At 40.3% G+C, this 22,075-nt stretch overlaps 1 protein-coding gene across 1 annotated transcript in view; it reads right to left on the minus strand.

Annotated features, from left to right (window-relative positions):
* The window catches only part of LOC118241308 (NLR family CARD domain-containing protein 3-like), a 56,905-nt gene that overhangs the window by 9,871 nt on the left and 24,959 nt on the right, over window positions 1-22,075 (minus strand). The window contains exons 2-5 of the mRNA XM_081697214.1: window positions 15,429-15,633; window positions 11,545-13,348; window positions 8,767-8,937; window positions 1,919-2,092 (exon numbers count right to left, since the gene is read on the minus strand). Of these exons, the coding sequence (XP_081553340.1) occupies window positions 1,919-2,092; window positions 8,767-8,937; window positions 11,545-13,348; window positions 15,429-15,633 (2,354 nt within the window). The remainder of the gene's footprint in view (window positions 1-1,918; window positions 2,093-8,766; window positions 8,938-11,544; window positions 13,349-15,428; window positions 15,634-22,075) is intronic.

Genomic DNA, 22,075 nt, shown 5'->3' on the forward strand with positions numbered 1-22,075 from the left:
GGACCTCACCTGGACCTACAACACACCCCACATCAGTGAGGACCTCACCTGGACCTACAACACACCCCACATCAGTGAGGACCTCACCTAGACCTACAACACACACACCGCATCAGTGAGGACCTCATCTGGACCTACGACACACCCCACATCAGTAAGGACCTCACCTGGACCTACAACACACCCCACATCAGTGAGGACCTCACCTGGACCTACGACACACCCCACTTCAGTGAGGACCTCAACTGGACCTACAACACACACCCCATCAGTGAGGACCTCATCTGGACCTACAACACACACAACACATCATTGAGGACCTCACATGGACCTACAACACACACACCACATCAGTGAGGACCTCACCTGGACCCACAACACACACCCCACATCAGTGAGGACCTCACCTGGACCTACAACACACCCCACATCAGTGAGGACATCACTTGGTCCTACAACACACCCCACATCATTGAGGACCTCACCTGGACCTACAACACACACCACATCAGTGAAGACCTCACCTGGACCCACAACACATACACCACATCAGTGAGGACCTCACCTGGACCTACAACACACACCCCACATCAGTGAGGACCTCACCTGGACCTACAACACACCCCACATCAGTGAGGACATCACCTGGTCCTACAACACACCCCACATCAGTGAGGACATCACCTGGTCCTACAACACACACCACATCAGTGAGGACCTCACCTGGACATACAACATACACAATGCATCATTGAGGACCTCACCTGAACCTACAACACACACCCCACATCAGTGAGGACCTCAACTAGACCTACAACACACACCCCATCAGTGAGGACCTCATCTGGACCTACAACACACACAACACATCATTGAGGACCTCACCTGGACCTACAACACACACCACATCAGTGAAGACCTCACCTGGACCCACAACACATACACCACATCAGTGAGGACCTCACCTGGACCTACAACACACACCCCACATCAGTGAGGACCTCACCTGGACCTACAACAAACACCACATCATAAAGAAATCCCAACAGTATCTGCTGTGTCCTCTGTTTATGTACGATACACAGACCTGCAGGTAAACACTCTCCTGACATCAGAACTCTGAAAATGTTCAGCTCTTGTTCAGTTTTATTGACAACAGGAGGAAACGTGAAACTGAATCACATGAAAGACAAATCAAGAACAAGCCAGCCACAACAAGTACTGATATACACAACACACAATGCACCAAACTTCACAGAGAATAACATTATCCACCAAATAATGATCTGTGATTACAAATAACAATACAATAAACTACACACAACCACAATGTTTTCAAAAGGTATGAGATGTACGCAGACAACTGCATTAGCACGGCTATAATAACTACAATAACTATAATAACTACAATAACTATAATAACTACAATAACTAGAACTCTTGGAGTTGTATTCTCTCACTTTACGATCGCTACACACATGAACCGACTCGCTGTTACTGACACCCTGTGGTTCTTAAATTAATCACAACTAACCTCAAAAAATGGAACAGAGTTTATAAACTCCTGACAGAACAGCTTCCTGAGGAGGCTGAGGAAATGTAGCATGTCAACTAAAACTCAGCAGTTCCTACAGGAGAATGATGGAGAGTGAACTCACCAGCCACCACAGTATGAAATGGGAACTGCACTACTCAGGAATGGAAGACTCAGTTTTCAGTATTTTCTCATTCTCACGCTTTCATAAACACACACAGACACCAACACAGAAACACATAGGCACGCACACACACACACACACACACACACACACACACACACACACACACACACACACACACACACACACACACACACACATATACACGTAAGCACACACAAACAAACCCACATACGCATGCACACACTAACGTTCCATACCTGAGAGTGTCCAGTCTGCAGTGGGGATCCTCCAGTCTAGCAGAGAGCAGCTTCACTCCTGACTCTCCTGGGTGGTTGTACGTCAGGTCTAGTTCTTTCAGGTGGGAGGGGTTTGACCTCAGAGCTGAAGCCAGAGAAGAACAGCCTTCCTCTGTGACTAAACAACCAGACAGTCTGCAGAAAGGAGGGAAACAGGTAGAGAGACAGAGAGTGAGATGCACTTCCAGAGCAGCCTGCATGGGGCAGCTAGAGAGGCTGCTAACTGTAGTTGGAGGTTCCTCCACTCTCATCTCTCTCTGGCGTCCTCCATGGCAGATGGTTTTATTCACTCCTCTCCAGATCGCTGCTGTCTGTTTATTTGAGCTCTTATTTTTATGCAGCCCTTCAGAACTCTAGTGCACTATTAACCTACATCAGAAGAACTCTAAAGCTGGACTTACACTGTGTGATTTCAGTGGTCTTATAAGACTGTTACATGTCAGACTGTATGAGATGATGCCAGTAAAATCTTGGCAGAATTCTACATCTGGCTGTGATAACAGGAGTAAAAACACTGTCACATTTCTGGACCTGTGACTCAGAGATAAAGTCTAAGAATCCTAAGCGATGCATACGTTTTTTGGAAGTTGCAAAGCTGATGCCAGACTTTCACAAGTGTTTTCCTCAAGATTACAGATAGCTAGACTGCAAGTAGATACAACAGACCTTACAATATACCCTACAGTAGATAGAACAGACCTTACAATATACACTACAGCAGATACAACAGATATCACAATATACACTACAGCAGATACAACAGATATCACAATATACACTACAGCAGATACAACAGATATCACAATATACCCTACAGTAGATACAACAGACAATACAATATACCCTACAGTAGATACAACAGATATCACAATATACCCTACAGTAGATACAACAGATATCACAATATACCCTACAGTAGATACAACAGATATCACAATATACCCTACAGTAGATACAACAGACATTACAATATACCCTACAGTAGATACAACAGACATTACAATATACCCTACAGTAAAAACAACAGATATCACAATGTACTCTACAGTAGATACAATATTACAATATACCCTACAGTAGATACAACAGATATCACAACATACTCCATAGTATATAGTATAGTGGAATTATTTTGTCATTATGGGAATATCTCTGAGAAATAGATATCCAAAATCAGCATATTGTAAATGAGTACATGAATTCCCCTAATGGTAGTATGACTTTAATATGGGATTATTAAACTTCCGCATGCTGTCTGGACAGCAGAGTCCCTCGCAGTCTTCAAACACAGACTGAAGACCCATCTGTTTGTGGAATATATAAATGACCACTGATCCTGCTCCTATGTTGACTAACTGAAACTCTAGTACTTCTTGTAGGGTGTTTATTACTCTGAGGATGACTGCTCCTATGTTGACTAACTCTAGTACTTATTGTTTACTACCCTGACTGCTCCTATGTTGACTAACTCTAGTACTTGTTTATTACTCTGATGTTGACTGCTCCTATGTTGACTAACTCTAGTACTTATTGTTTATTGCACTGATTGTCTGTTATAGAGCTTAAATGTATTTTGTACTTCTAGACATTAGCACTGATCCCTGTATTTCAACAGTATTCTAGTTCATTGGTATCTTGCACTCTAACCTACTTTACTGGCTAGGATCTGTTCTATGAGGAAATGACAAAGCACTTTTCTAAGTCGTTCTGGATAAGAGCATCTGCCAAATGCTGTAAAAGTAAATATAAATGTACTCTTATGTGGTCATGGAACTGTCTTGGCTTTATGGGACATTTCTGAGAAATAGATATCCAAAATCAACCTGAATGAAATGAGTACATGAATTCACCCAAAGGTATTATTATTTTAATAGGAGTTTATGAAAAATAGTAGAGTGAAATCTGTCCAAACTTACTCTGCTGATACTCTGCAAATTCAGTCTATACAAAATGAGTGCATTATTTCGCCTAAAGGTAGTTTGACTTTAATATGGATTTATGAAGACATTGTACAGTGAGTGTCCAAACTTACTCTGCTAATAGTCAAGGCCTTCTACTCACATGTGGTAGTGGAACTGTTTTTGCATTTTGTTAAAATTCAGAAAAATATGTAAAACTTCAATATAGATTTATTAATGATCTGGTGATGGCCAAGGGCCACCATTCAACTGGCAGTGGAATATTTCAGCCCTGGAGTTCCCCTGCCCTGCACATTTGCCACATTTCACTAGTGATAACCCCTGTTTCAGCTGGCAGTCAAGATCTATAATAACCTTCTGAGAAACATTATGTAGAAAAAGCATTTTCCACAATGCTTATTAAGCTGTGTAAATTTATTACCAATTGTGTTTAATCTAATTACGCAATTAAACTAGTTCAATCAAGTAAACTGTATTTTGTACTTTTAAATGTAGTAAACGTGCATGTCCATCAAAGCTCTTAAAAATACGCAAATCTGTTTCTTTGCTTAGGAAGAGTTAGATTGCGGTGAGCAGCGAAATACCGTAAAATCGCGCATATAGCCGCAATGAATTTAAACCGCGGATGACTTGACCGTGAATCGCTAAAGCGCGGATAGCGTGATCGCGGTTGTAACCTAGTGACCACCTGTAACCTAGTAACCACCTGTAACCTAGCTACAAGGTTTAAATGTGTTTAAACTGATGTAGGGGACCTGACTGATTAATACACAGCTGTACTTCATGAACACCAGATGTTATAAATCACATCCCCGTCAAATCTCCCGTCACACCCTCACCCTCCTCCCTCCTGCTCTCAGCTACGGGAAGATCTAACCGCATTTCTCCTAAAGACTGTAACTTGATTGTTGCAAAGACAAGAAGTCCAATCTTGCTTATTGACGGTTTGGTCAAATTGTTGAGACTGTTAGCTGGTTAGATATGTGTGCTGAACAGTAAACAACTAAACAAATCAACATAGCTAGACTTTCTTTGCTAACATTACCTAGTTAGCTGTTAGCCATGAATGACGATCAGAGATTCAGTGAAAAACTCATACAGGCTTTGTCTGTCTGTCTTAGTCCATCTACTTTTACTTTTTGTCTGTCCCTTTCTGGAATTTTCCTTTTCTCTTGGAAATCACCATAGCAGCAAATATCCTCCAATTCCAGTTTGAGATTTTCTGTCATTTTCATGATCCACTACAGTTCTCGTCACCTCAGTAAGTTAAAACAGCTCCCCTGATGCTATTGGCCACTGTAATGACGTCATTCAATATTCTGCTGCCCCGGCCGTCCTACCACATATGTGATTGGATCAAATTACTGTCACTCAAAATGAGAAACTTGTCACTCATATTTCTGTTACTGCTGGATACAAGTGCTTCTTGGATATTAACGTTATTACTACCTTTATTTTTTTCAAATAGTACAATTTTAAGAATTTGTGGAGTGTTTTTATTGTACCTTTTGGCATTTTTAATATGTCAACATAGACTTCCTAAAAACACAAGGGCAACAATCACAAGGTTATTACTGTATTTCTAGACCAAACTGTTTTCTGCTGTTTCGTGTGCTCCCAGTTTTAGTTGAGAAAAATATTATGAACATTATCTTCACTACATATAATGGTGTTATACTGTTTCTGACCATTCTGGTGCCCTACACACACCCAAACACACCCTGCTGCTACCACACTACAGTTACAGTGAAACTACAAACACTCCATAACTGCAGCCTGATTAGATTTAATAGACAGACTGAACACAGGCATGCTAATAGAACACAGATTTGTACCTTCAGTTTCCAGAGTTGGCTCTGTCCTAGAACAACTCCCCCAGGTCATTGTGCCAGTGTTGGGTAGTGTAGTCTATTGTGTGGCTGTGTGTATCAACATAAAATATCGTGGGTGTAGAAGATTACTGTACATTCACTGAGTGGATTTGAACTTGTTACATCTAATACTGTATTTTCTTTTCCTCTTCTGATTTATGTTTAATGAAGACAGGTTTGGGGTGGAGCAGGTGTTGGGTTTGGTTTTTATTCTGGCTAATACTCCCCATAGAGACAGATGGCATGTTTGTAGATCTCTATTACTTTTTTGTAATAGTGGTTTGTGCTCAGAATAAAGTGTCTGTTGTGGTCTCTCCCCCTACACTGGCACATAACAGAGATGTATAAAGGTTGGTATCTCTCTCTAATCATCTGCAGCTGAAATAACCAGCAACTGAAGATGGCTGCCTCCAACACTCCTTTACCATTTATCAAACACTGTAAGATAATACTGATGATTTTCTTCATAATTTGTGAACCCTAAAGATGGCCATGTTACTATATTGTGTGGGATGTAGCTTGGACACATATTAAAACTGTAGCATAACCATTGTATTAGAGTGTTGCTATGAACAATGCATTAAATAAGAGTTTTACACATTTTTTACTTTTTTTTTTTTTTTTTTTTTTTTAACAGAACAGTGCCTTGACTCTCCCACTATTTGTATTTTATATAATTTCCCTGCAAAACACCTTCACTATTGTTTCTGAACTTCTGAGCCCTCCAGACATCTTGTGGTTTTAACTATTTTCTGTGGTCAGTGTTTGTTCTCCTGTATGGAGGAAGCAGAAAGACAAGGAGCACAGCAAGGGGTCCAGTGAGGAGCACATTCTATCAGTGGTGGTCACACACAGATAATAATTCTGCCTCTCTAACACACACAAATAGATCTGTCTGTCTCTCTCTCTCTCTATTTCACACACACAAACTCACAGATAATAGTTCCGTCTCACACTTACAAATAATAGATCTGTCTCTCTCTCTAGTTCTCTCTCATACACACACACACACACACACACAGATAATAGTTGTCTCTCCCCCTCTCTCTCTCTCACACACACACACACACACACACACACACACACAAATAATAGTTCTGTCTCTCCCTCACACACACACACGTTTCAATTGAGGTGAAGCATTATAAACAGTAAATGAAACATACTTGTGTCAATCTGTGTAATAAATAAGATTTCAAACAGTAGTCATATTGGCCCTGAACTAAACAGTGTGAGGTCTGGTTTACTGTGTATAAACAGTAGTTATATTGGTCTGGAACTAAACAGTGTAAGGTCTGGTTTACTATGTATAAACAGTAGTCATATTGGCCCTGAACTAAACAGTGTGAGGTCTGGTTTACTGTGTATAAACAGTAGTTATATTGGTCCTGAACTAAACAGTGTGAGGTCTGGTTTACTGTGTATATACAGTAGTCATATTGGCTCTGAACTAAACAGTGTGAGGTCTGGTTTACTGTGTATAAACAGTACTTATATTGGTCCTGAAATAAACAGTGTGAGGTCTGGTTTAATTCTGTGTGTGGCTATATTTCTACGTGTGGTTATAATTCTCAGTGTAACTGAATTATGTAGTATCAAATGATGAATTATGGGTGCAGAAATGTCTGATCTAAAGTTCTGATGTAATACAAAACACCACACATGCTATGCACCACATACACACACACACACTTCACTCCTTCTCTCCTCCTAATCTCCTGATTACTGTGTCTTGTGTGTCTTTCTTTCTCTCTTGTAATTAAGTCCACAGGTTCACTCGTCCAGTGCTGAACATTGTTCCTCACTACTGTGTTCAGATGTCCTGAGTTTACTGTCAACTGTCTGCTCAGTTTCTCTCTCTGCTGACTCCACGTCTTCTACCATCACTGTTCTATTTCTGTTTGATGTCTCTGGCTTGATGAAAAAATTAGCAGCCAACATTCACTCCTAAGTCAAGCTAATATGACATTAGTGTGAGGTATCTAGGTGTACTAACCAACAATATACTGTAACTTGGCAAGCTTAAGGTTACTGATATTAGCCAGCTACATGTTTCATAAAAACACCTGTGGAGAGAGATCACAGATTTATCTTAAGGAATAACCAATAAACCTTTCAGCTCTATTGAATGAATATTAACTTGTTGCGTTCTTTCCTCCAGCATGGCTGTCAGTTCAGCTCATCTCAACATGTGTTGAACACACGATGTAAATCATAATGAGAACAGGGTCTCCCACCCAAAAACACAAGGGAATCATATGTGCTTGTAAAAGTGTCCTGTAATGTGAAAATCTTACATTAGAACACTTCATTTTACCACACTGCTGTTTGGAGTTTCTGAATCTATTCATCCTGTAATATATTTTGCAAAATCATATGTGCTTGTAAAAGTGTCCTGTAATGTGTCCAGAACCTCAATGGTTCAGCTTTAAATGTTTTCATTAAGATTTTAAAGGCTTTTATTTGCAGAGAGATTAGAATGACTGATGTTTACAGTGTTTCCATACATAAACTAGATAAAATCACTCAGTGAAAATCTTACATTAGAACACTTCATTTTACAACACTGTTGTTGGAGTTTCTGAATATATTCATCCTGTAAGACATTTTGCTAAATTTCTGCTCTCAGGTGACCAAAAATGCAGCTTGTGGACAAAATGCCAAAGTGCCTAGTTGAAGCAGCATTGTAATAAATACACCTGTACATGTGGACAAGGACTCATTGGTGTCTCCTCTTTACAATGTTATATTTCTCTTCTAGACTTGAAAATCTGCTCATGCATCACAGATGTAACTCTTTGTCTCCACAGTGTGGTCATTTAATGAAATGCAGTGAGGTTTCAACAGAAAACTATATTTAGAAATATTTAGAGAAGAGAACTTTATAATATAATATAAAAGTGTAAATTTCCTTGCATTGCCTTGCCTGGCAATGTTTGTTTAATACTGTAATGGAGTTGACACTGACCTTTTTAAAATGCCTCTTTATTTACATTCAAAAATAGTCACAGAAACTCACCTGAGAATCTCCAGTTTACAGTGTGAACTCTTCAGTCCAGCACAGAGCTGCTCCACTCCTGAATTCTGCAGGTCATTATTATTCATCTCCAGCTCTCTCAGTGAGTTTTCTGTTTGTAGAACTGATGTGAGAGATTTGCAAGACTCTTCCGTGAGACCACAGCCAGATAGTCTGTAAACGAGTAAATACAGTAAATAATGTAGTTCAGTCAGAGGATGATGAATTAAAAGATCTGAACTGCTAACAAAAATGTAAAGAAGAGCTTGAAAGGTCTGGAACACACTGATACATTTTCAGCCTTTTAATTTTACAAACACAGCAACATTTCAACACTACCGTGTCTTCATCAAAGACAAAATGGACAAAGACATGACAAATAACATTCATTAGCAACCTAAGACAGGTGACCAAATAATGGATGGTTGGTTCATAAGTCAGTGAATGGCAGTTACCATAATCAGAGTCCAAGTATCAAAATATCCCACCCCTAACACCATAACAGGAAACAGAACAACATAGATCTCATTCAGTGTTTCACAAACACAAATACACTAATATACAAACAGAAAATATTTTTGGAAGACACGCAGAGTAGTGATTATGGAGGAATAAACACTGCAGTAGTGATTATGGAGGAATAAACACTGCAGTAGTGATTATGGAGTAATGAATACTGCAGTAGTGATTATGGAGTAATGAATACTGCAGTAGTGATTATGGAGTAATGAATACTGTAGTATTGATTATGGAGGAATGAATATTGCAGTAGTGAATATTAGTGTATGAACACTGCAGTAGTAATGATGGTGGGATGAACACTGCAGTAGTGATTATGGAAGAATGGACAGAATGCAGAGAGCAGAATCTTTTACTAGTGTTTACATTCCTGTGCTCACACTATGAGTCAATGATCATGAAACATTCTCCTCTGCCTTTGCTTTTCCCAGTGAGGTGCTGAGTTCTGTCTGTGCGGTGCACCGAGAATCCTGGAGGCTTAATAGCTGAGTCACGGACCCCATCAGTCAGTCAGGTGTGTGTGAGGCAGACCCCATCAGTCAGTCAGGTGTGTGTGAGGCAGACCCCATCAGTATGTCAGGTGTGTGAGAGGCAGACCCCATCAGTATGTCAGGTGTGTGAGAGGCAGACCCCATCAGTCAGTCAGGTGTGTGTGAGGCAGACCACAACAGTCAGTCAGGTGTGTGTGAGGCAGACCACAACAGTCAGTCAGGTGTGTGTGAGGCAGACCCCATCAGTCAGTCAGGTGTGTGTGAGGCAGACCCCATCAGTCAGTCAGGTGTGTGTGAGGCAGATCCCATCAGTCAGTCAGGTGTGTGTGAGGCAGTCCCATCAGTCAGTTAAGTGTGTGTGAGGCAACTATCTCATGTCTGCTGTTGACATGAAATGTGTCCCTGGAGTTTGTCCTTCATGGACTGTATGTGTGCAGTAAAATACTGGGGAGAAGAGGACAGTTCACATGTTTCAGTTGGATCAGAACTGACTCACTTCTCCTGCACTGCTTGTGTGAGGACTCAAGGACATCTGACTTTTTGTACAAAAGAACTGATACAGTCAGTTTCACAACTGTGCTTACATGCATTTGAGTAGAACCAAATACTAAAACTTTCTGAAATTCATGAAAAAACTTTAAACTGATCAGACAATTTATGCTGATGATATCATTTGTAAAGAAAAGCATTGTATTAAACTTGAGAGAAATGCAAAACAATCATTTTCACTAGTGGTCTGAGATATTGATCCTACTGTATGTGAGCAACAGCAGTAAACTGCTACAGTTTTAGGTGAGTGACAGTAGTAACAGCATGAGCTTCTGGGAGACTCACTGCATGTAGTCATATTAACACCTACACCTTTATAAAGTGTCTCAGATGTAGTCATATTAACACCTACACCTTTATAAAGTGTCTCAGATGTAGTCATATTAACACCTACACCTTTATAAAGTGTCTCAGATGTAGTCATATTAACACCTACACCTTTCTAATGTGCCCAATCACCATCATCGGCTCTAAAGAAAACCCATGATAAAGTTTGAAAACTGCCATCAGTGTGAAATATATATGTGTGTGTGTGTGTGTGTGTGTGTGTGTGTGTGTGTGTGTGTGTGTGTGTGTGTGTGTGCACGTGTACACGTGTGTACACACTGGTCATGCTCATCCTTATACACTTTTCTCTGTATTGGTCAGTAGTGGTTGAACTGTAATGGTCAGAAAGCTGAACTGATAGTTCATATTTAAACCCTTTTGTATGTTACACTGTGTGGTGTGGTGTGTGTGTGTGTGTGTGTGTGTGTGTGTGTGTGTGTGCGTGCATGCATACGTGTGTGCGTGTGTACACACTGATAGTTCGTACTTGAACACTTCTGTATGTTACACTGCAGCACATTTTCTGTCTGTTTCACTAAGAGTGTGAACTATAAACACTGTTGGCCACTGTTGTAAATGTAGGACCATTCTCAATACACAGGCACACAACTACCCATGACATCAAATATCATTTAACCATCATTAATACATTTAAACTAATTAATCACTGGACAGTGTTACTACATTCCAATGTTCCACAACTTTATGGTTTAACTTAAGCACTTGGTGTTGGAGCCTTCAATCACCTACATGTACTTTAATGTAGGATCTCTCTATCCTGCTCTCTCTCTAATGTTGGCTCACTCTCCTTTTCATTTTTCACAGAAGACCTTCTGAGTCAAGAACATCCACTGCCTGCTACACCCACTGTTCATCTCTAAATGAAAATACTCACATGGCTTTTCTGGATGCTTTGACCACTGGCAGCATTCTCAGCAGACATTCCTCTGATGGGTCATATTTCCTCAGGTCAAACTCATCCAGCTCCTCTTCTGAGTTCAGCAACACAAACACCAGAGCTGACCACTGAGCAGGAGACAGTCTGGCTCCATGGAGACCACTGATACTTCCTCTGCTCAGGTATGTTTGGACTTCCTGCACTAGAGAATGATCATTCAGTTCATTCAGACAGTGGAACAGATTGATGGATTTCTCTGTAGAGGGACTGTCACTGATCTTCTCCTTGATGTACTTGACTGTTTCCTCTTTGCTGTGAGAGCTGCTTCCTGTCTGTGTCAGTAGGCCTCGTAAAAGAGTCTGATTGGACTCCAGTGAGAGACCCAGAAGGAAGCGAAGAAAAAGGTCCAGGTGTCCATTTTGACTCTGGAAGGCCTTGTCCACTGCACTGTTGAGGAAGATAGACATTGGGGTTTTGAAAATACTGAAAAATCCAGAGTATTTCTGTTGCAGCACATTGGTGTTGGTGGAGATGAAGGAAATAAACACATATAAAGCAGCCAGAAACTCCTGAACACTCAGATGAACAAAGCTGAACACCTTCCCCAGCTGTAGCTCAAACTCCTCTCTGAAGATCTGAGTGCACATTCCTGAATACACTGACATTTCTCTGACATCTATGCCACTGTTTCTCAGGTCTTCCTCATAGAAGATCAGGTTGCCTTTTTCTAGCTGTTGGAAAGCCAGTTTTCCCAGTGCCAAAACATGTTTTCTCATGTGACCTGGGTGAGTGGGACCTTTTTGTCCTTTCATACTTCGTCCATACTTTTGATCCTTGTGTCTGAGCTGAAAGATCAGGAAATGTGTGAACATCTGAGTCAGAGTCTTGGGGATCTCTCCACTCTCTGCTTCACCCAACATTCTCTCTAAAACAGTGGCTGCAATCCAACAGAAGACTGGAATGTGGCACATGATGTAGAGGCTTTTTGATGACTTCATGTGTACGATGATTCTATTGGCCAGGCCCTGATCACTGATTCTCTTCCTGAAATACTCCTCTTTCTGTGGTTCACTGAACCCTCTTACCTCTGTTACCTGGTCAACACACTCAGGAGAGATCTGATTGGCTGCTGCTGGTCGAGAGGTTATCCAAAGGAGAGCAGAGGGAAGCATATTCCCCTTGATGAGGTTTGTCAGCAGCACATCCACTGAGGTTGACTCTGTTACATCCCACAATCTCTCATTGTTCTGGAAATCTAGAGGAAGTCTACACTCATCCAGACCATCAAAGATGAACAGAATTTTGTAGTTTGTATAATGTTTAGGTTTTAATTCACATGTTTCTGGGAAAAAGCGATGAAGAAGCTCCACCAGACTGAACTTTTTCTTCTTCATCAAATTCAGCTCCCTAAAAGGAAATGGGAATATGAAGAGAACATCCTGATTTATGTTTCCTTCAGACCAGTCCAGTATGAACTTCTGCACAGAGACTGTTTTGCCAATTCCAGCCACTCCTTTAGTCAGCACTGTTCTGATGGCTTTGTCTTGTCCTGGTAAGGGTCTAAAGATGTCACTGCATTTGATGGGTGTCTCCTGTGTTACTCGTCTCCTGGACGCTGCCTCAATCTGTCTCACCTCATGCTCATTATTGACCTCTCCACTCCCTCCCTCTGTGATATAGAGCTCTGTGTAGATCTCATTCAGAAGTGCTGTGGTTCCCTGCTGTGAGATTCCTTCATGAATCTTCTGACATTTTTCCCTCAGTTTGGATTTGAGCTTTCTGTGGCAAGCAGGGGCCAGTTCTGATAAAAGAGGAAGACAACAGAACACATGCTAATCTCTTTTAGATTCATTCATAAAAGACTCATTACGGGAGTTACAGGAAAAGAGATAAACAGATTGTTATAAACAGATTGTTTATTCCTGCTAGATTGGGCATGAAACCTCCAGTGGTAAATCTTAGTTGAACTGTAATGTTGGTCAGAAAGCTGAACTGATAGTTCATATTTGAACCCTTTTGTATGTTACGCTGTGTGGTGTGGTGTGGTGTGTGTGTGTGTGTGTGTGTGTATATACACACTGATAGTTCATACTTGAACTCTTCTATATGTTACACTGCAGCACATTTTCTCTGGCTGTTTTACTAAGAGTGTGAACTATAAACACTGTTGGCCACTGTTTTAAAGGTAGGACCATTCTCAACACACAGACACACAACTACCCATGACATCAAATATCATTTAACCATCATTAATACATTTAAACTAATTAATCACTGGACAGTGTTACTACATTCCAGTGTTCCACAACTTTATGGTTTAACTTAAGCACCTGGTGTTGGAGCCTTCAATCACCTACATGTGCTTTAATGTAGGATCTCCACACACACACACACTGGTAACCATCACCTGACTGAGGAGATCTACAACCCAGACTGGACAAGGAGGGGGGGGACAACCTGTGATCTGTGAGATAGGACCTGCGTTCTAATGTGATCTGTGAGATAGGACCTGCGTTCTAATGTGATCTGTGAGATAGGACCTGCGTTCTAATGTGATCTGTGAGATAGGACCTGCGTTCTAATGTGATCTGTGAGATAGGACCTGCGTTCTAATGTGATCTGTGAGATAGGACCTGCGTTCTAATGTGATCTGTGAGATAGGACCTGCGTTCTAATGTGATCTGTGAGATAGGACCTGCGTTCTAATGTGATCTGTGAGATAGGACCTGCGTTCTAATGTGATCTGTGAGATAGGACCTGTGTTCTAATGTGATCTGTGAGGTAGGACCTGTGTTCTAATGTGATCTATGAGATAGGACCTGTGTTCTAATGTGATCTGTGAGATAGGACCTGCGTTCTAATGTGATCTGTGAGATAGGACCTGCGTTCTAATGTGATCTGTGAGATAGGACCTGTGTTCTAATGTGATCTGTGAGATAGGACTTGTGTTCTAATGTGATCTGTGAGATAGGACCTGTGTTCTAATGTGATCTGTTAGATAGGACCTGTGTTCCAATCTGAGTTACAAAGAATAAAGTGACACTTTCTTTTAAGTGATGCTTTTAACATTAAATAAATGCTCAAAAGACCCTCAGTAACACGTCAGTGAGGTAACAGAAGTGAAGCATCTGAAGACATTCAGTAGATTAATGAATTCAGTAGTGTTTTAATTAACTCTTTAAATAAAATGTTTATAATCTGATGAATTCAGTAGCTTTTCACTTTTTTTGAGTATCAAAGCTCATATCTGCAGGTGTGAACTTGAGAAGATATAAAATAAATGATACATACTCAACAAGATGTTATAGACATGCAGTTGACAGCTGGATTTTAACTGGATTTCGGATAGGGTTTGAGTCAGGATTAGGGCCAGGGTGAGTTATGATTAGGTTTTGGTTTGAGTTTATGGTTAGATGGGCTGGTTTGAGGTCTGATCACTGGTGTCTGAGCACTTGAACTATTCCACTTGTGAGTAAACTTGATGGTGATTGTATCCAAACTCTCACATGATTCATTCATGAACATATACTCTGATACTCTGATACTCGGGGTGGGAGGAGGGGGTGTATGTGGACAGAGAAAAAAAAAAAGATCAACATCTGCCAGTGATTTGTGCTCAAATCTCATTGGTCAAATTAAATCTCAGCCCTAAAGAATGTATCCTCAAAACACATGACACATAGTCCAGCAGTTAATGTACTACACTAACAATCAGAAGGTTGTCAGTTCAAGCCCCACCACTAAAAAGTTGCCACTGTTGGGCCCCTGAGCAAGACCATTAACCCTCAATTGCTTGATTTGTACTCACAATTGTAAGTATTTATTTTTTTTCAATAAAAGCACCTGCTAAATGTAATAATGTCATGACCCAGAACTCTTACTGGTCAGTAGTGTGTTAGCGAGGTCTTTCTGGTTCATCTTCCTTAGGACGTGCAGTGTGATCTCCAGCGCCCCCTCTCTGATACTGCTCTGATCCTCCTCATCCTCCCCCTGTCTCTCAGTGCATGCTGGGTAATCTGAGCTCAGTAGATTCTTAAATCTCTTCAGCTCATTCTTCACCAGAGAGATGATTTTGTCCTCCAGCTCCTGAATAAACAGTATCAGTAAAATTAGTGTCATATACAGATCTTTTTAACACAGGATGATCCATTAAACATGAGAGGACTGAACTGAGTGGGATTGGGTGGTCATGTGCACATTATGGTTTATAAAAGAACATAAGCATCACATTAACTGAGCTGTATCTTAAAGTTTAAATATTAGTTCATTTTATAAAGCTATAACATAGTAGTTTGTGAAGTTTGAGTTTTGTTCATTATCAGTTAAATTACAAAAAGTCATTCAAGTAAAACATGAACCAGTAAACCACAGAGTCTCATCATGATCTGTGATCCAAACACACTCTAATGATAAAGACCCTTCCCCCTCACACACACACACACACACAAACACACACACACACACACACACACACACACACACACACACACATTTACACACCTTGAACACTGACTCCAGCTTTTCTTTATAAATGTTTTCATGCTTCTTCTGGTCACTGTGGACAAACAAATCAAAGACTTTAATGGATAATCTACAGTTTATAAACATCCAAGTTAAATTCATGGTTGTGTACATGATGCTGATGATGATGTGATACATGGTTTCAACCCAAACACTGTACTGACAGTAGAGCAGAATAACCAGAAAAGCTGCCCCTGGCCCTCACTCTGGTGATGCAGAATCATGTTTATGTGAATGGTGCTTCACCAGTTACTGGGAAATGAACACAAGAAAATGAACACTGGAACATAAACAATTATATGCACCCCATCCACACAGAACAGAGGGCACCAGAACAGAGAGAGAGAGAGAGAGGTGTAACAGAGCGGCGGTGGGGCAGCAGGCAGGATAATCAGGGGTGAAGCCTGACAGGCTGTGGACACTGTCAGAACTATCAGATACTGACCAAGAACCAGGGTGAGGGTTAATAAAGAAAGCTGTTACTCTAACAGTTCTCTGTGTGTGTGACATTATTCTACTTTCCAAAGATTGGGTGTATTGTATTTATATTCTGTGTCCCAAACCTGTTATGTAATACTCAGTGTTCATGCTGGAATCCTTCTCTCTGTAACAGATGAGTAAAGTGTTTTCTCTCTCAAAATGATGTTGTACCTGTAACCCTTAATCAAAACCTGCACAAAGGAAATTGTTTTTAAGATCCAGATTTAAATAATCGCACATAATATGGAGCAGTCACCATTTATAGGATGTAAAAGTAAAAGATGTCAGAAACAGACATCTGTCTTAGAAAAGCAATGTTAATCACCTCAAAAATGATGGACGTGCTAATAGCAGTTTTCCTGCACCCACTGCCTTTAGCAGAATGTGTGCCAACAGTTTGGAGTTACTCATCCATGCAGTCTGTACTTCACATGTGGACTTGCTATCCAAATGCATCATTTTTTTCTTTCTTTTTTCCATTTTCATTTGATAAAGCTGTGATTGCATATGTGGTAATATAAGCCTACAAAATTAGTAATTTCCAGGACAACCTCAACCAATGGAATGTTTGCTGAGCGAATATCTGACAACAGTTAACCAGGCTTGAATATCTCTACAGTTAACCAGGTCTTCCTTGCACTTGGTCAGCTTCTCTAACTGCACAGTATTGGCTTTCAAAGTGTTCTTCCAGTATATCATATAACAAATTGCACATTAATGTTTATTTTTTGTGTGGTTCCTTCTTCAGTGTCCAGGCTGTCCTGTTTTAAGAAGTCTGCTTATTTCAGCGACATCGTTAAGGTTTTACACACTGGAGAATTTTTACAACATATTTTTATTCATATACGATATGAGCAACATCTATTTAACTCATATCTGCACCAAATACAGCCCCCACCACCACCAACAGCACCACTGCTAAAAAAAAAAAAAAAAGAAAAACTTGCACGTCCTCTTACCCTTCTCTCTCTCTAGCATGCCCTGCTTACTGGACAAATGGGTCTTTCTAGTAAAATTGATCAGTCGGGGACAGTTTCCCAACCGCAGCTTCAGTTTGAGCAGTGGCTCAGTGTTTACTGCTGGTTCACGGATGCGCTAACATAAATATGCGCCACAACCTGGACTCCCACAGAGCCACGTTCAACAACACCGACAGACACGTGTGTGCACACTCACTGAGTCAAAACGTACTTTCACCTTTGGCCTGAAGATGAATCCCTGCGGTCAAGAACAAAATCTGAAGCTCAAACAAAACGCTATGACTAACAATGATGGCGTAATTTCATTTTAATAGCAAAATACTATTATTGTATAAATGCATAAATGTGGCAATTTTCTATCTACGGATGAGCGACAGGTAAAATGACATCTGTGAGATTAATTTCAAATGAACTTAAGTTAACCTAAGGTAATGGAGTACCTTAATTCAAATCTTTGCCATCTAAGACTGCTGAAAGTGCAAAGAATAGTCTCTTCCACATAGCTCTAACTGGTGTTTCTGATCTTTCTTCCGAGTCGGGTCGGCCAACAACAGGCTGTGTAAACATTGTTTTTTTCTTTTGTTTTGTTTATAATTCCACTCATAATGTTACATCCTATTTTAACAGAAATTATTCAAGAGAAATAAAACCTAGTATATTTCATTTATTCAATTCTTGTATGCACTCTCAAAGGTTCTAAAGTTGCCTGAGATACCGAGTTTTTGTGTAACTGATCATTATTACGTAGTAAACTAAGTCACGCAACTATATGATATGTGCTAAGCATTTAAACCAAAACACTAAACAATCTTCATTCTTGTCGGTGGCTTTATCGATAACAAACCCAGCTGAAAGGTACGTGCACTAAAAAGTACTGCACTAAATGTGTTCAGATTATATACATTTTAAATCCTTCATCACAAATATTTAATCCAATACGTTTTGAGGTGTAATTTGGATACCACCGATACCGAATGTTCTATAAAGTAAACAGAGTCGTAATGCAGTTACTTTGAAATTGAAAATATTCCTGCCCCTACAAGAAAGAAAAATTAGTGTAGATTCTGTAAACCTTTGCATGTGCAGTTCCTTTATACTCCACCGTTAGGGAGCGAGCGTTATTAGATTAAGCGCGTTAATGTCGTGCCAGTCTGATCATTTAGAAACAACCAAATGCGACGCAAAAGGAGGAGTTTTTGGCAACTGTCAAACCCCATCCTGGACAGCTATCGCCTTTTCATCTGCCTCTGCACGCACATTACTTTTGTTCAAAGGCTGCGTCTTTTAATTAATCTATTTCGCTGTACAAAATAAGTCGGTTAGATAATTATTTGTTGTTGATGCGGAAAAGCTTTGGAACAATGCTGTGCTGGCTATCTGCACTTTGTTAGCTAGCTAGCTATAGCGGGCGGTAGATTCACCATTATTTGTTATTATTATTTATTGTCACTTTGTTAGCTAGCTAGCTATAGCGGGCGGTAGATTCACCATTATTTGTTATTATTATTTATTGTCACTTTGTTAGCTAGCTAGCTATAGCGGGCGGTAGATTCACCATTATTTGTTATTATTATTTATTGTCACTTTGTTAGCTAGCTAGCTATAGCGGGCGGTAGATTCACCATTATTTGTTATTATTATTTATTGTCACTTTGTTAGCTAGCTAGCTATAGCGGGCGGTAGATTCTCTGTTATTTGTTATTATTATTTATTGTCACTTTGTTAGCTAGCTAGCTATAGCGGGCGGTAGATTCTCTGTTATTTGTTATCATTATTTATTTTTATTTTGTTAGCTAGATAGCGATAGCAGGTGGTAGATTCTCTATTATTTGTTATTATTATTATTTATTGTAATTGTGTTAGCTAGTTGGCTATAGTGGACGGTAGATTCTCTATTATTTGACTGAATGCCTTCCTGTGAAGCCAAAATTGAATGACGTGAGTAGCAAACTAAGTGCATGTAAAGCTTTCATCTACCCCCAGAACTGCCCCCACCAGCACCCACTCCTCCCCTTCACCACAAGCACTACCACCTCCCACCCTCCACCACCATTAGCCACTCCCCCATCACTACCACCCGCTACCTCAACACTTCAGAGATGGCACTACTGTTTAGTTCTGGATTAGGCCAGGACTAGATTCTTATCTAGGAAAACCGCTTATTCAGCCTGCAGAGAAGCCATTCATGAATCGCAGCAAAGGACGATTCTGAGTCTGACTCCCATGCTATTTAAATAAAATTGAATTATTTAGTAAGTACATTTTAGTGTATGTCCTATTCATTAATGTAACGTTCAGATGGAACTTCATGCCTATATTCCTGGAAAGCCTATATGAATAAATGAAAACATTAGATCCTTTTAACTGACTGATTGGTTGACTGATTAATTAATTGTCTCTTCTTGCAGAGATGTCAAGGTGCAGTGCACGTTTACTAACAGGTGGGTACTACCCCCACGATGATGACGCTGCAAGAACCTTTTCTAATGGATCTACTCGACCCATCTCTTACAAAGAGACCCCCTTCAGGTGTGTGTGCATACACGTGTGTGTGTGTGTGTGTTTATGTGTGTGTGTGTAGGAGTGCACGTGTATTTGGTGTACATCAGCCTCTTTCTCACCCTCCCTATTTCTCTGCCTCTGCCTCTTCCTCTTTCTCTGTTTCTGTCTCTGTTTCTCTGCAGGGTCTTTAAGAGGAAGGCAGGCAACCGCAGGCTGGTCAAGTCCTCCCACACCTCAAGCCATGATGGCAGCCTCAGCCAATCACATGGCCCATACACCAGTGAGCTCATCACGGAGGCCGAATTTACAGGTCAATGCTGATTTCATATTCAACTGTTTATAACCAGTTTATGAGAAGCTATAATCAGTGTTTCTTCTTACCCACACACACACACACACACACACACATTCATGGAAGTCTGTATGTATTATAGCCATGTATATACTAAATTAGTATTACTGTAATAAACTTTTTAAACAGATTGTCAATACATCAATTAATTTACTTAATACTCACCATATACCTAATACTCATCATATACCTCTTGTGCACCAGATACTTAAATTCCATCTCCAACTCCCCTAGTCAGATTGAATTTGCTTCATTGTACTTCATTGAACTGTTACTAAAGCAGTGTTAAAGCGGCACTAACGATATTCTAAAGCTATTTTAAAACTATACTATAGTTATACTAAAACAATGCTAAAGCAGTAGTAAATTAGTACTGCAGTAGCATCAGCTTGCCCCATGTTTTCATGAAACGTTTACCTTCTGCTGTATTTTGTGGTTATTGTGGAAAAAGCATCATTATCACTTGTTTTAATGATGTATTGTTTGTTTGTTTAGCTCGTGCCTTTGTATTGCTGTACTGGTGGCTGGGAACAGCATGGCACAGGCTGACCTCTGAAATCTCACCGCTTAATGTTTTTCTGCTCAGCAGGTAAGTTTGTGTGTGCATGTGAATGTGTATATGTGTGTACACGAGTGTGTATGCGCATGTTTGTGTTTGTATATACAACTCTGTACTCTGCATTGCTATGTTCTCTCTCTGTCTCTCCACAGACACACTGCAGGTGTGAGGAAGGCTATCCTCCTCCTCCTCTTCCTCCTCTTGCTACTTTTTGGTGAGTCTGCATTTCTGAGTCACTACATTTCAAATCATCTCATGTCCGAGCTCCTGTGTGGTGAAAAAAATTTACATGCAGCACACAAAAAGCACAAAGACAGAAACACACATGTACCGATGCAGTGTAAGATAACAGGTGTGCTGGAACAGTTAGTAAACGACAGCAGGTGTATTCATAACAGATGATTTGATGACTACAGCGTTAGTGACGTGTGTAGCTGACAGGTGCTTTAGTGACAGGTGTGTTATTTTTTACAGGAGCATGGTACTCAAATGTTAGACACTGAAGAAAAGACCACAGCTGATCCCACGCAGCTCAACACACCTGTCCAAGCCCCTCTGGATGTGAGTACTCTCATTGGATGAAGAGTCACTGGAGGACTGACACCACACACGTTTATTGGATGCCTCCTATGTCCTAGAACAAATACTGTTTTATACTACTCACAGGTAATAAATCCACTATTTCAACATTCTTCTCTCTCTTGCTTTCTCTCTCGCTCTCTCTCTCTCTCTGGTGCTGCCTGCAGAATCATGTGCTCAGTGTGAAGTTGTCAGCTATCAGGGACGAGATGATGAAGTGGTCTGAGGACAGAGCGAGAAACATGGAGGCCATGCTGGTGAGAAAAAGAGAGAGAGAGACAGAGAGAGAGAGAGAGAGAGAGGAAAATAGTGAGAGAAAGAATATGAGAGTCAGAGAGGGAGAGAGTCATAATAATTCAGTGGAGCACAAAGGATTATTTTTCAAATGAATGGTGTGGACTGTCAGGTGCACAATATAATAAAAATCACTCTACAGTATCATCCAGCAGAATACAGAATACAAAACAAATGAGTAAAGCAAGATATCCTGAAATAAAAAATAATGTATCACTTAGATGACAATACCAGCCAGAGAATTACTTTAGTACTTGTAAA

Source organism: Electrophorus electricus, chromosome 1, assembly GCF_041902795.1.
Source record: "Electrophorus electricus isolate QZ-2024a chromosome 1, ASM4190279v1, whole genome shotgun sequence".
Taxonomy (NCBI): domain Eukaryota; kingdom Metazoa; phylum Chordata; class Actinopteri; order Gymnotiformes; family Gymnotidae; genus Electrophorus; species Electrophorus electricus.